The 14652-nt window shown below is 36.7% G+C and overlaps 1 protein-coding gene across 1 annotated transcript; it reads right to left on the reverse strand.

The window, feature by feature from the left end:
- Positions 1–1638: 1638 nt before the first annotated feature.
- On the reverse strand, positions 1639–14172 carry LOC306873423 (kynurenine/alpha-aminoadipate aminotransferase, mitochondrial-like; the record flags this gene model as incomplete). The annotated part of the gene is made up of 13 exons (XM_079422692.1): positions 1639–1680; positions 2617–2718; positions 3944–4050; positions 5041–5105; positions 5352–5413; positions 6560–6656; positions 7067–7149; positions 7329–7394; positions 11657–11866; positions 11964–12038; positions 13110–13242; positions 13859–14027; positions 14106–14172. The coding sequence occupies 13 exons, from the start codon at positions 14170–14172 to the stop codon at positions 1639–1641; spliced, it is 1278 nt and encodes a 425-aa protein (XP_079278818.1).
- Between the last annotated feature and the right edge of the window lie 480 nt (positions 14173–14652).

The following is a 14652-nucleotide window of genomic DNA, read 5'->3' on the forward strand; positions in this document are numbered from 1 at the left end:
CCCTGTAAAGGCCAGCTAATGTGAATGTGTATCTTTCCACCTCTGTCACACTAGATTGCACATTCAGATTTAAGAAATCCTGTTTAAGGATTAACTGCCCTTGTTGGTCAACATTAAAACACAGCACTTTGACCATTGGCTATAACCAGCGTGTTACACTAATAAAACCCCAGGAAACTCACGTACACGCTATTAATCTTGCTTTTAAAGCACTTATGAGTTTATGCACAATCACACCAAGATTTATTGCAGCTGTCGAAGTGTGTGTGTGTGTGTGAGCCCTTCATAAACACTTTCCCTGAGTAGTGTACACAAAGAATCTGTTGTCACTGAGACAACACACACACAAAAATCCAGTGCTCTAATGAATGCGTTCAAAAGTTAAGGACTTACATTCTGCATTGTTACAATCAACAAGTTCTCTATTGAAAAACATTTAAACAATGCAATGGAATTTATGCAATTATAAACAGATGGTTCATCCTAAAAAAATGAAAATTAATTCATCACTGTATGCTTTTTATTTCTCTGTGGCGCACAAACGAAGATACTTTGAAAAATGTTGGTAACCAAACAGTTTGGCTCCCATTGACTTGAATAGTATTTTGTCCATAATATGGAAGTCGAAAACATTTGGTTGCCAACGTTCAAAATATCATCTTCATCTTTACTATCATCAAAAGTATATGACAATTTAAATTTTTGGGTGGTTCATCCTATTAAATAAGGCAAGGATTTGGTAAATGCACAAAGTTGAGTGAGAATCAGCATTATACACAAACAGTTTATTTATTGAACTATTTTGTTTCCAAATGGACTGGCATGCACAATGCAAAAAAATGGGTTAATAAGACTAAAATGAAATCAAATGGTGACCAGAAAGGACCATTTCACATTTCCGGAAAGCCAAAGCAAACCATTGCAAGGTAAACTTATACTGTATATGGGAGATCATTGCAAATTTAATTTTTGCATTACTATTTGCTCCAAAAGCAAGAGCAAAAAATCCAATATTGCATTCCCATGACTTTCCAAAATATGAAAAAACAGATGGATTTGAGTTATTGCAGAAATGAGTAATTACAGTCTGTGATAAGAGACAATTAGTCTAATGCCATTTTAAAAGCTTCTATGTGCAACATACCAGTACATTTACTACTCATTTGTGTTCAAAACAGCTCAAGTTAATAGCAGCTAACTAGTCATATTACAGGTCTCCGTCCATTAATGAAGACACAGAAATCCACAGCTTTAGCCTTCATAATACACCATGAAGATTTAAAATAACGGACTATTGCAATAAAAAAAAACCTTGACCTTATTATGGTTAATCATTTTACACTAAACCAGTTTTTAAAAAATCACATAAAATGTCTCCCAGCGGCTGAAATTGCATTGTAAATCAACTTCAGTGAACAACTCATTCCTTTAATACACCCTAAATAAAGAATACAAATGTAATAAAATGGTGTCATTAAATGTCATTTCAAGTTTTTTCATCTGTACCATATGAAAGGTGAAAATATGGGTTTGTTGAGCAAAATTCTGTTTATGTGGCATGTGACAGCAGCATTTAATAGAAGACACTGAACATTAAAAATATCAGACCCTTGATTCCTCTTCCTGGAAATCACCTGCTCACATGGCATCCTTGATAAGATCAGCCAGTCTCCTGAAAGCCTGTGGATGAAGAGGAAAGAGCCATAAATGACAATGTAAGGCCTTATTCTCAAGTACAGATCAACGTCAGATGCACTTGAGTTCATTAGTGGTCAGAATATACTATTAAATATTTAGCATTAAGGACTATGGAGGCCAAATGCTCCTGTGAACCTTAAACACAGCAGGAGTGTGTTTAAGTGTTTAAGATCTGTCTCAACACAATCCTGTCTCTCAGCTCTGCAGGCCATTCCTTTGACCTCATGGCTTAGTTTTTGCTCTAACATCCATTTCAGCTGTTAAACTTTATATAGACAGGTGCGCGTGCCTTTCCAAATCATGTACAGTCATCTGAATTTGCCACAGGTTAACTCCAGTCGGAGTATAGAAACATCTCAAAGACAATCCAGTGACACTCGAATGCTCCTGATCTAAATTGCAGGTGTCAAAGCAAAGGGTATGAAGACTTGTGCAAAGTCATTTTTTCAGTGTTTCCTTTTGAATAAATTTGTAAAGTTGTGATAAATCCGGTTTTTGCTTTGGCATTATGGTGAGTGGGGTGTAGATTTATGTGGAAAAAAAAAAAAGTTACTTAAAGCAGTTTAAGATAACACAAAATTTGAAAATAATTAAGGGGTATGAAGACTTTCTATAGGCACTGTATATGCAGAGTGTGTGTGTGCTGTGTGTGTACTTGTTTAAGCTACATTGAGGGGACCAAATGTCCCCACAAGGATATTAAAACCTGAAATTTATGACACTGTGGGGACCAGCCTGTGGTCAAAAAAAAAAAAAAAAAAGATAGAAATATCATTAGTAAATTGTTTATCTGAAAGTGTAAGGATGCAAACAGGTTTTCTGTAAGGGGTACGTTTAGGGGATAGAAAATATCGTTTGGTTAGTATAAAAGTCCACACAATTGACAGAAACAAACGTGTGTGTGTGAATGTGTTGTACCTCATCGATCTGTTGAGGTGTGGAGAGAGAAAAGGCGGCTCTAACACATGGACACGGATCTGAGCTGTTGATGTTGAAAACTCCTCCAGGCACCAGAAGAACCTACAAACAAACACAAACCTGACAACGATTCAAGATAACTATTCTGAGCTGCTGCACAAGCGTGTCAATTTTTCATCTGTTTCCAAGCCGCAAATATTTAGATCGCCTCTCAAAAGAATAAAACAAAGGTATTTCTGAACAAAATGTAAGTTTTGGCCATTTGCAATCCATATTAAGCACCCGCGGCAATATTTCAATCATAAACAGTGCGACAAAACGTTGTTAAAACACTTAAAGTGCCGTAATATATTTAAAACGGTAATATTAAAAGATCAAATTCTGTAATCACCATATTAATGATGCATAGTTTACACAGGCAAGCAGATGAGGCCGGAATATGAACGCAATCCGTTTAACGGTTCAGTGTTTTCCTTCTAATGGTTTTCTATGGGAAGCCATTTAATGTGAAACTTTGCACATTGCATTTATATTTTTATATTCTGGCTTCATCTTCTTGCCTGTACAAAATATACATAAGGTGTCCACTGAATCTCGCCTTTTAATATCTGCGTTTTACTACATTACTTGATGCAATCTGCGTAAAAATAGCTGGCGGTCAGTGGAGCAAAGCTTAATTTTGCCCGCCAGGTGGGCGTTCCTATGTGGGTGTGACGTCACGTGAAAACTATCAATATACACCTGCTGAACGTTTTAATTAGTACTGAGACTTCAGGAGGAACCATCACCTTTACAGACGTAACTCTTGACTGTCAAAGCTCAAGCAAACACAGCAACGTTTTGAAGGCTTACTTATTGTTAATAAGATGGAATAAGAAAAGTATTTTAACAATGAACATGCTCAGCTTCAAACACGAAGTAAATACGGTGTAAAGATGTTTAACAGGACTGACTCCATGCTCGTCTGAACTGAAACAGATCCTCTATTGAATGTGTGTGGGAGGCAAACCATGTGGTGTGTTATCAAGATCAGGTGCTTCAGTTAATTTACATAAACACACAGTGCACAGCAGGCACACACACACTCTGCTTTGGCAAAAAGCCCCAGCAAACCTGCTGTATTGTATCATAAAGCAACAATCACCCATATAGATGACTGACTCACAGGAAATGTTTGCAGTGATAAAGGAAAGTGGTTTCGTACAGAAGGGAGTATTTGTTCAAGTAGCAAACGAAAACATTTATATCATCACATTCAGCACAAATGTAAACTGTATGAACTTGTGTACGTGTGAATTATACAGATGTGTGTGTGAGTGTGTTGAACCTCTTTCTCTAACGCTCTCTCCATTATCAGCTGCTGTGTGTCTTTAATGCCCTTGAGTTTAATCCACAGGAACATGCCGGCCATGGAAGGATGCCATTCAGCTAAATCTACAAAACACACAGAGAGTAATTAAAGCATTAGATCAACCAAAAATTACAATTTGCTGAAAATTTACTCATGCACCCTCTGGCCATCAAAGATGTAGATGTTTTTGTATCTTCATCAGATTTGGAGAAATTTAGCATCACTTGCTCAGCAATGGATGCTCTGCAGTGAATGGGTGCCGTCAGAATGAGAGTCCAAACAGCTGATAAAAACATCACAATAATCCACACCACTCCAGTCCATCAGTTAATGTCTTGAGAAGTGAGTTTTTGCTTCAAACTGTTGCTTCCAGCTAAAATACAAGTCCACAATATTACTTTCACCAGTGAAGTCTGAAAACAGGAGTGAAATATGCACAGATCAAGCACCCTTTACAAGCCAAACAAATATGTGGGTGGATTTTAATGTGAGAGACAGCAGGAGATGGACTTTTTCATTTGAGGAGGAGTTATTATGGATTACGAACATGCAGCTTTTGTTTTAAGACATTAACTGATGGACTGGCGTGGTGTGGATTACGATGTTTTTATCAGCTGTTTGGACTCTTATTCTGACGGCACCCATTCACTGCAGAGCATCCATTGCTGAGACACTGATGCAATGCTTCAAATCTGATGAAGATACAAACTCATCTACATCTTGGATGGTTTTAGGTTTATCAGCTTTTTTTATTTCTAGGTAAACTATGTATTCCTTTAAATACTGTGATCTTGACTCTGACGCTCAGATATGAGATAATTTACTTATTCCAAAAAAATCAATAGCAATTGTGAACTTCTGCCTTGTGTTTTAGTTCAATACAACATAAGTTGTATGGACCACATCTGTGGCACACAGCCGATTACTACAGAAGATCATTTAGACTCGACTCTCAGTTTGCAATAGTATCAAAAATTATCTCAGGCATTGCACTGGGATCAATGTTAAAATACAGTTACATAAGATTAATATGATATTGTCAATAACAGATGCAGTTGATGTGCGAGTCAAACCTTTGAGCCATTTGTCTGCTGAGGAGAGCATGGCGTTCCTCTGAGATCTGTAAAACTCAATCACCCTGAAGAAGAGCAAAAACAAATGTCAACCATATGCACAGCTCAACTTAAATAAAAACCTGTTCAAATAAAAAAAAAAAACTGATCAAAGGTCCACCTGAAGTCTATAAAAGTTCCCAATATAGAATAAAATACAGTTATGAACAACAATTTAAATATAGTATGCAGAACCCAGTGGTCATTTATATAATAGCACAGGAATTTGATTGAAATCTTAGAGTCGTTAAAATCATAAATCCCCGGCTCACCCGTCAATATGCTTGAGAAAACCTTCTGGACCCCAGCTATGAAGCAGCTGAGAGACCATGAGCTGAAAACACAGAGAGAGGAGAGGAAAAACTAAACTTTGAGTGACATTATATAATATGACTAACAAGAGGCTTGGTTATTTTATTTGGGCTTCAGTTTGATCCAGCTGCAAGAAACACAATATGGCCTGTATTTTGCAGGTCACAATATATCAGGTGTGTTTATGATATATAGCAAGCATTTAAAAAAAGAAAACAAACACATTTTATATATTAATGTATAATTGTTAATCTTTTTGCAAATCATCTCTCTACAGCAAAAGAATTTACACATTTTAAAAAACGAAGTATTAGTAATTATTAATAAAGTAAATATTTTCTAATATTATTTAATATTTCTTAAACATTATTTGATGACTTTGTTAATCTTAAATTAAATAGTATTTTGTAAATCATCCCACCACAGTGACAAAATAGAAAATAAAATATATTGAATATGAATATTCAAATATTTAAAGTAATATTTTTGTAATTGTATATATTTTAATAATATTAAATACACACACACACACACACTTTATAAAATATTAAAATATATAATTACAAAAATATGACTTTAAAAATTAATTAAATAGTGTTTAATAAATATTCAAATATTTAATCTAAAAGAATATTTCTCTAGTCATCCCACCACAGCAACAAAATAAAACCGAAAACAATATTTTATACATTTAATATATAAAATAAAATTACTGTTTAGATCAAGATTATTTATTAGTACAACTATATAAAGTAAATATTAAAAGAATTACAATTAAAATAAATATTTATTATTATTTGATATTGATTAAACATTTAAAATGACTTATTTAGCAAACCATCCCAGCGGAAACAGAACGGACAGTCTCGTCACTGTTAAAGCACCAGTGAATCTCACGCTTGTTTTCCTCGCTGCATCTCTTCTCCCGAGACTCACGCTGAGAGAATAATTAAACACACCTCCTCCTCTCATGAATCCACTCCTACTCTCAGAGACACACTTCTGTGCTTTACTGTGCGTGTTTTTGCAGCTGTGCATTAAAAGCAGAGCACAAGGCTGTCATGTACAGATTACAGCTGCTGTGGACCGAGGAAGAACCCTCGACTGAAGCTGCTGTGCTGCTGATTCAGGAGAGGAACAGGACGGTGAATGTGAGCGATGGTCTGACCTGTGTGAAGGTGCTGGTGTGCATCGTGGAGGCCTGGATGTGCAGCACCACGCGGTCCACCAGCGGCTTCGGTCCAGTGACGAAACCGATCCGCAACCTGTCAGGAGAAACAGCACAAACATTTGATTTGAGAATGATACTCCGGTTCAACAACACACACACACACACAATATGTAGACCAATTATATGAATAATTCATGGTACAATATAATATTGATTCAATAAAATGCTATTTACGTGTATCTATTAATTTGATCATTTATGGTACATTTTAGTTATTATATGTACTGTAAAACAATTAAATAGCACTACCAATGTCATTTTCCAAGAATAAAATGCCACTACCATGGAAAAAGGTAATAACAGAAGTGGAATGATACGACAGACAGGATTTCCAGGATATATCTACAGGTTTTTCTCGGAGCTTTTCTCCCTTGAGTCAATATAATGAGCGTTACGGCTGTGTCTCAGGACAGAAACAGCACTGTCCCACTGACAAACACGCACCCCGAAGACAGGATCTTAGAGAAGGAGTCTGTTCGCAGGACGCGTCCGTCTACGTCCATGGACAGAAATGTTGGAGCCCACGGCTGGATGACAGCAGAGCAACAGAAGAAGAGAGCGGAGGATTGACTTTTTTTATTTTATTACTGAGTGTTATCTTATCAGAGCAGCAATTGAGAGGCTATCAGAGAGGTCAGTATATGACTACCGCTGCATGCTAATCTATCACACAATACAAACAGAGAGATAAATCAGAGCAACTTACTTTCTGGAACTGTAGGAAATAATACGGGTCGTCCTCAATGATAAGCAAATCATATTTCCTGGCAAGCTGTGAATTAAAAACACAATAGTAAGCATCTTCAACACTGTCTGTCTGCCATTGGTCGGGAAAACAAACAGCCCCGCCCCCAAACTCACGCCATTGGTTGAGAACAGACAGCAATATTTACACTTAAACTACAAATTTTGATGGTTGTCTTTTTTACATTAAAATATTTTAACATTTACAAGTAATATTATAGAAAAATAATATAGTAGAATAGTACTAGCATGTTGTCCTAGCTTTAATTTTTATATTTTCCGTTTTATTTTAGCATTATTTGTTTAACTGCATATCACATAAATCATAATTTGAATTCACTTTTGTTTTTATATTTTCAGTTGTCATTTTAATTCAGTTAATAAAAGTAATAGTTAATAAAAACTAGAATGGTGTGTGTATATATTTCAAATTAGGATTTATTTTAGGATTTAATTTTAGCGCAAGCAATATGCAACGTACTTTTGTAATCTTTATTACATCTTGTTTTTAATCTTTATCTCCCAGATATTTTCTGCTTGTATTAAAATTGTCATAAATCAATGTTTTGATTGACAACTTCATCTGCAAGAGTCAACAACTAAATTAGAAAGACCAAAGAAAATCGAGTTTGAAAGGCGAGTGACAACCATAACCCTGAAATGAAATGTGGAGGGAGGAAATAAATGAATAAATAAATAAAAGAAATGAAATGAATGAATAGGGGATCACGGATCAGATTTCATTTATCACGTGAGGAGATAAGAGATAACTGATAAGAAGAGTGAGGCAAGACGAGACGATGGCAGAAGAGTTTCTAAACGAAATATAAAAGCGCCCGTTTTAAAAATATGTTGGATTTTGAAAAGCCTGTTGACCTGCTATTTATCTAAGGGGATATTGTTTTTTTTTAACAATTTAAACTGATTTTTTTCCCATTATTTTACATCAAGGTGTATGCAGTCCGTGCCTCCAAACTTTCTTAATCGTTTTGCTAATAAACATTCTGCATTTTATAATTATTTGTTCCTCAGTCTTTACTGATTTTCAGTTTTGAAGTTATTTGTTATTTTACATTAGGGATAGCCTATGTTGTATTTTTATTAGTTTTGTTAATGTAAGTTATATGCTCTACGTTGCATTTTGTTGTTGTTGCTTGAATTGAATTCAAGCAATTGATGCTTAATTGCCGCTAATTTAAAAGTAAAATGCGCATGGCGCTTTTACAATCTATTTAAAACCGAAGGAAAGCAAGGAAAAGAGGGAAACCTCAAACCCCTCCACCACCACGGTCATACCGGTATTGTTACACTTCGATTAACCGGTGGGAGAATTTCCTCACCGTCACAACCCTACCGTCTTTTACTGTTCGTCTTCTTTTCTGGGTAGTTTTTTCGTTTGTCGTTGGTCTGGAGATGTCACACAGTCGGAAACTCGCTTATCTTTCACCATCATCCTCGCCAATTAAGAAGAAAACAAAACCTGCGGCCGCAGCGGGCCGAGCCGACATTGAAGACAATATGGCGGTCACTATAAAGCGATTTGAGGACATGCGCACCGAATTCACCTCTCACATGACTACAATCCAGAATCTATGCTCTAAAGTTGACTTTTTAATCGGCGAACACACTGTGCATCTGGATGCCCTCGAGCGACAAGTGACTGATTTACAGGATCGCAGCAGACGCAGTAATCTCCGCCTGCTGGGACTACCTGAAGGGGCCGAGAAGGATGACCCGATCGGCTTTCTGGAGCGGTTACTGTGGATTTGGATCCCATCGCTTGCGGGAAGAGATATCGAGATTGAGCGTGCACATCAAGTTTGCTCCAGAGCTTCAACTGATCTCTCCAAACTGCGAGTGTTTCTCTTCAAACTGTTACGCTACAACGACAGGAATTTGATCCTTAATGAAGCATGACGCCGCGGTCCTGTAAAAGTGGGTGATGGTGCGATGTTGAGCTTCTTCCCCGACTTCTCTCCCGCGACGGCAAAGAAGCGGAGCTCCTTCAGTGCAATACGGAAGGAATTGAAAGAGGCAGCTCTGCAGACCTTTCTTCAGCATCCAGCTACTCTGAAGATCGTCATGAAACCCGGCGAGAACAAACTAATGCATTCACCGGACGAAGCGCGTCGGTTCCTGAGCTCCATTCCCGCTCCTCATTCTCCCGGGATGGACGTGGCATAAGGGTTTGATAATACCGAGTGACTCGACTTCTGATTTACTAATCTAGATCTTCATGTGATATCGGCTACTGGTAGTTCTTCATGTAAGCTAGGAAACATTAAATATAGTGCTATCAAATGATTAATTGCGATTAATCAAAAAATAAGTTTGTTTACATTATATGTGTACTGTGTTTATTTATTAAGTATATATAAATACACGCATACAGTATACATTTTGAAAATATTTACATGTTTATACATTCATATTCTTATATTTTATGTTATATATAAATATTTAATACGTATATAAACAATTTTTCTTAAACATATCCATGCGTGTGTGTGTGTGTGTGTGTGTGTGTGTGTGTGTGTGTGTGTGTATGTATGTATGTATGTATGTATGTATGTATGTATATATATATATATATATACACATACACATACACACAAATATATACACATTATGTAAACTATTTTTATTTGGGATGCAATAATCGCGATTAATCGTATAAAGACAAAATTGCTCTGTTGGCTGTGGAGTGAAGACATTTACGAATATGATTAAAAGATGAATATGAGACAAAACTACAGAATGTCACATTTTATTATTAGCCGTTTCAACACATACATGTTTTACCAAATAAAAAGAGCAGCACTTTTAGAGTTCATCCACTCATTGATGTGAGCATAAGTATTGGGACAGTTGAACATAAGGCAGATATAAAAGATTAAAAGCTATTATTTAGTTGCAGATCCCTTGAGCACAATCACAGCAGTGAGTCTGTGACCCTTAGACATCACCAGACTCTTGGTCTCATCCTTTGAAATACTTTTCCCAGCCTTTAATGCAGCCAATTCCAATTGTTGCTTGTTTTGTGGAGTTTCTGCCTTTACTCTCCTCTCCAGCTGCTGAAATTCATGTTCAATCAGATTTAAATCTGGAGATTGACTTGGGCAATCTAACACTTTCCATTTCTTCTTTATAAATTCCTTGACTGAACTGGCAGGTGTTTTGGGTCATTGTCCTGATGCAATATGAAGCGCTTCCCAATGAATCTGGTGGCATTTTCTTGAATATTGGTAGGCAAGATGGTTTTGTATCCTTCTAAATTAATTCTGCTGCTGTCATCATACATTAAGTCATCAGTAAAGTTGAGAGGGCCTGTTCCAGAGACAGCCATGCATGCCCATGCCATGACACCACCTCCACCATGCTTTACAGATGAGGCTATATGCTTGGGATCATTGCAGTTCCCTTTTTTTCCTCCACATTTTTGCTTTCCCATCACTTAGATAAAGGTTCATCTTTGTCTCATCGGTCCATAAACAGTTCCAAAACTCTTCTGGCTCACCTTTGTGCTTTTTTGCAAACTCTACTCTTGTCTTTCTATTTTTGGTGCTGGTCAGAGGTTAGCATCTTGCTGTGTAGCATCTGTAATTCTGTGTCAAAGTCTCCTGAGGACAGTAGATTGTCAGAGCATCACCCCAGCTTTCTGGAAGTTGTTGCTGATTTTACAGACACGTCTTTTAGGGTTCATTTTCACAGCTTTTATGATTTGTCGGTTATCAACTACTGTTGTTTTCTCAGCCGATCAGGTCGTTGTTTGTTGCTGGTGGTTTCCAAACTCTTGATTTCTCCATGCCCTTTGTTTTTGCTAGAGCTCTAACTGACTTACTCTTTTCTTTTAGCATTCAAATTGCTTGCTTTTCTCTCAAAATCAGCTCCCTCTTCATCCTGGTTTGTGTGTGTCATCATCGATTGCAAGATTCAGAATACAGAAGTAATGGATATAACTGATACAACACATTCCCTGCTTTTAATATCTGAAGAATTAATGCAACAGGACACAGCTGATCACTTAGAAAGACCTGTGAGGCAACTGCTCCAATACTTATGCTCACATCAGATAGAGGGATGAAACTCTAAAAGTGCTTAGCTGGTAAAACATGTATGTGTTGAAACGGCTAATAATAAAATGTGACATTCTGTAGTTTTGTCTCATATTCATCTTTTAATCATATTCGTAAATGTCTTCACTCCACAGCCAACAGAGCAATTTTGTCTTTACTGCTCCAATACTTTGAGGGCACTGTATGTGTGCACTGAGGAATGAACTCTGCTTACCTCATAGACTTCCCGTTTCCTCTCAGAGGTCATGGACACTCCTGTGGGGTTGCCTCCGTTCGGGATGGTGTACAGGACTCTCGGGATGCTGCTTCCTGGTTTCTGTGCATCTGCCGGGTCCCAGCGCGCCAGAAGCTTCCTCAGGTCTGCAGGGATCATGCCGTGATGATCGCTCGCCACATTAATGAGGTTACAGCCCAGTGGCTGCAGCTGTTGATGAAAGAGTTGGTCATGTTTACATTTAATGGGTCGAGAAAGAGAGAGATTGCAAGTAAAACATGGTGATGATGGGAAGTGTGCTTCATATGGCTGCCAGCGTTCCTGAGTACGTGGGAGCGTCGAGGAGGACGTTATCTCCAGAATTGACCAGCATCTCAAATATCTGATGATCAGAGTGAAGAGGAAAATTACCACTTGATATGATCCTAAACGACGCCACATAATTCTATTTGCATTTCACTTGTAACATCAAACATCAGGAACAGAGCGTATCCACAAGAGCAGCATATATTGGCACAATCTTATTTTAGATGCTTTTTTAGTTTCTAATTATACATATTTATATTTTCTGACTTCATTTTAATTTCAGTTAAAGTTTGTCTTTTTTTAAATGTCTGTGTAGTTTATCATCTTTTAGTTATTTTAGCTAAGTGCATTAAGTTTAAGTGCATTAAGCTATTTTATTTCAAGTAACTAACATATAATAATAACACCAATAATAACCCCGATTAGAGATATGATATATTGATGAAAATTAGGATTTTATTTTAAGATTTTATCCCGAATTATTTACTATCCATTTTGATTGTTAAGTTCTATAATTGGGATGCGTGTTTCTGTCATTTTTTTTTTTAAATATGTCTATATAGTTTTTATAATTTTTTTTAAGTTTGAGTTATTTTAGTACATAAAGTCAAACTAAATGAAAATGAGAATACACATATTTATTTTTATTTATAATTTGTTTTTATTGGTGTAGTTTACATTTATATTATGCGTTTTTTGGAATAATTACAGTATATTGTTGATATTTTGGATTAGCTTTTATTTTACATTTTCAGCTCTCATTTTAATTTAGGAAGTTTTTCTCTACACAGCTTTATTTTATTTAGCGTTTCATTTCAGCACGCCAAGTCACCAGTTCTAACTTTCAATTTTTTATTTAAACTATTTCAGTTAATGTTTATTTGAAGTAACTTTTTTTGTTAACTGCAGCATTTACATTTATGCATTTAACAGATGCTTTTATCCAAAGTGACTGACATTTTTCCTGGGAATCGACCCATGACTTTTGGTTAATAGAGGAAGGTTTGGTTAATAATAACCCTAACTACAGTTGCATATCTAATATATTTGTGAGCATATTACTGCTCACAAACAGAACTTTAAAATTGATCTGATTGTTTCCAGATTGGAAGCAGGTGCATGTGTGATGTTAAGGGTGTGGATGTACTTTGCAGAGCCCCTCCTGACTGCCGGTGGTGACACACATCTCCAGTTGTCCTCTCTCTGGACTGTAGCCCGCGGTGGGAGGATTGTGGAGGCTCATCTGAAGATCCTTCATCCACGAGACCAGCTCAGGAATACTGCGAGCCAATCACAGACAAGTTTGTTGAGCGTGTGAAGGCAATGTCCAATCAGAGGCGTTTAAGTTAACGCTCAGTAGGCCAGAGATTGTTCAGCGTGAGTTCTGAATATAGACATATATTACTATAATGATATTTAACACATCCGTAATATTGCTGCGGATAGAAGGAGGATCTTTAAGAGTTATGCATGGTATATTGAATGTAATTTGTAAATGCTTTTACGCATTATGTCCTTTTAATGATCGATGGTTAAAGGGAGAGTAAAATAATGTCACCTTATTGCAAGCAGTTTTTGAAAATGCTTATTGCGTTCATAGAGCGAATCTTTTGCTGATTAATACTTCCATAATTTGCGCAAAATGTCATGGGGCGTAGGAAAAAGGTGGATAACCAACAAACCTGATGTACATAAGAGATTCACAGTGGCGTACAGACAGATTATTATAATGGAAGTTTCACTATATCGATATCAGTGATATCTGCTTCATTTATTATAAAGAGAGCGCCTCTTGTTCAGTACCAAAACTGCAATAGATAGTATTTTTACTGGTACTGACTACTGATATTTAACAACACTAAAGCCAAACAAACGGCAGTGTATATTGTGCTATACCCGTATGAGCCGGAGTACTGCAGAGCTCTCTTCATCAGCGGCTCGTCCAGCACCACTGCATCTCCTCCCTTCACTTTAATGCTGGCCGACTGGAACGGGAAGGTGCTGGGATTGGGAGCTCCTCCGGCCAGAGAGATCAGAGATGGGGGAGATCGCTGCTGAAGCTCCACTGGACCAGAACAACAACACAAATAAAGCCATGTCGTGGGTTATAAACAGTAATATAATACAAATCAAACTCACTCACTCAGTATGTGAATAGGTGACTGTTTTCTCGCCGCGCTCACAGGTGTCAGAAAGCGAGCGTAATTCATGTTTCTGATGGGAAAATTTGCAAATTAGACATCAGAAATTGTGATTTTAATAGCATCTGTGATCCATCGTTTGCAATAAGCTTCTAGAGAAGGAATGACAATGGAGTTTCATTGGAATCAGTCGTAATGGGAGTTTAATGGTATTATCCAGATTTAATCATATAATCGCTTACAAATTTCATAAGTAAAAAGCCAATTAATGTATCCTCATTAGACAGAAATTGCTTCCAAATTATGAAAAACTCCAAAAAAAATAAAAATGTTATGCTGCACATATTCATAAACAGTAAAGGCAAAGAAAACTTATTTTAATTTTTGTGCACCTGTATTAAAATGTGATCTGCAATATGACAGGGACACCGGCAAGGGATAGTATTATCGCTTTTTAATTTTTTCATTTATATGTTATTATTGAAATGTTGTTATATGCATGTGTCCATTTTATTTAATTTCTTTATTTTCTTAAATATGTGGGTATAT

The sequence above is a fragment of the Barbus barbus genome, assembly GCF_936440315.1.
Source record: "Barbus barbus genome assembly, chromosome: 1".
Classification (NCBI taxonomy): Eukaryota; Metazoa; Chordata; class Actinopteri; order Cypriniformes; family Cyprinidae; genus Barbus; species Barbus barbus.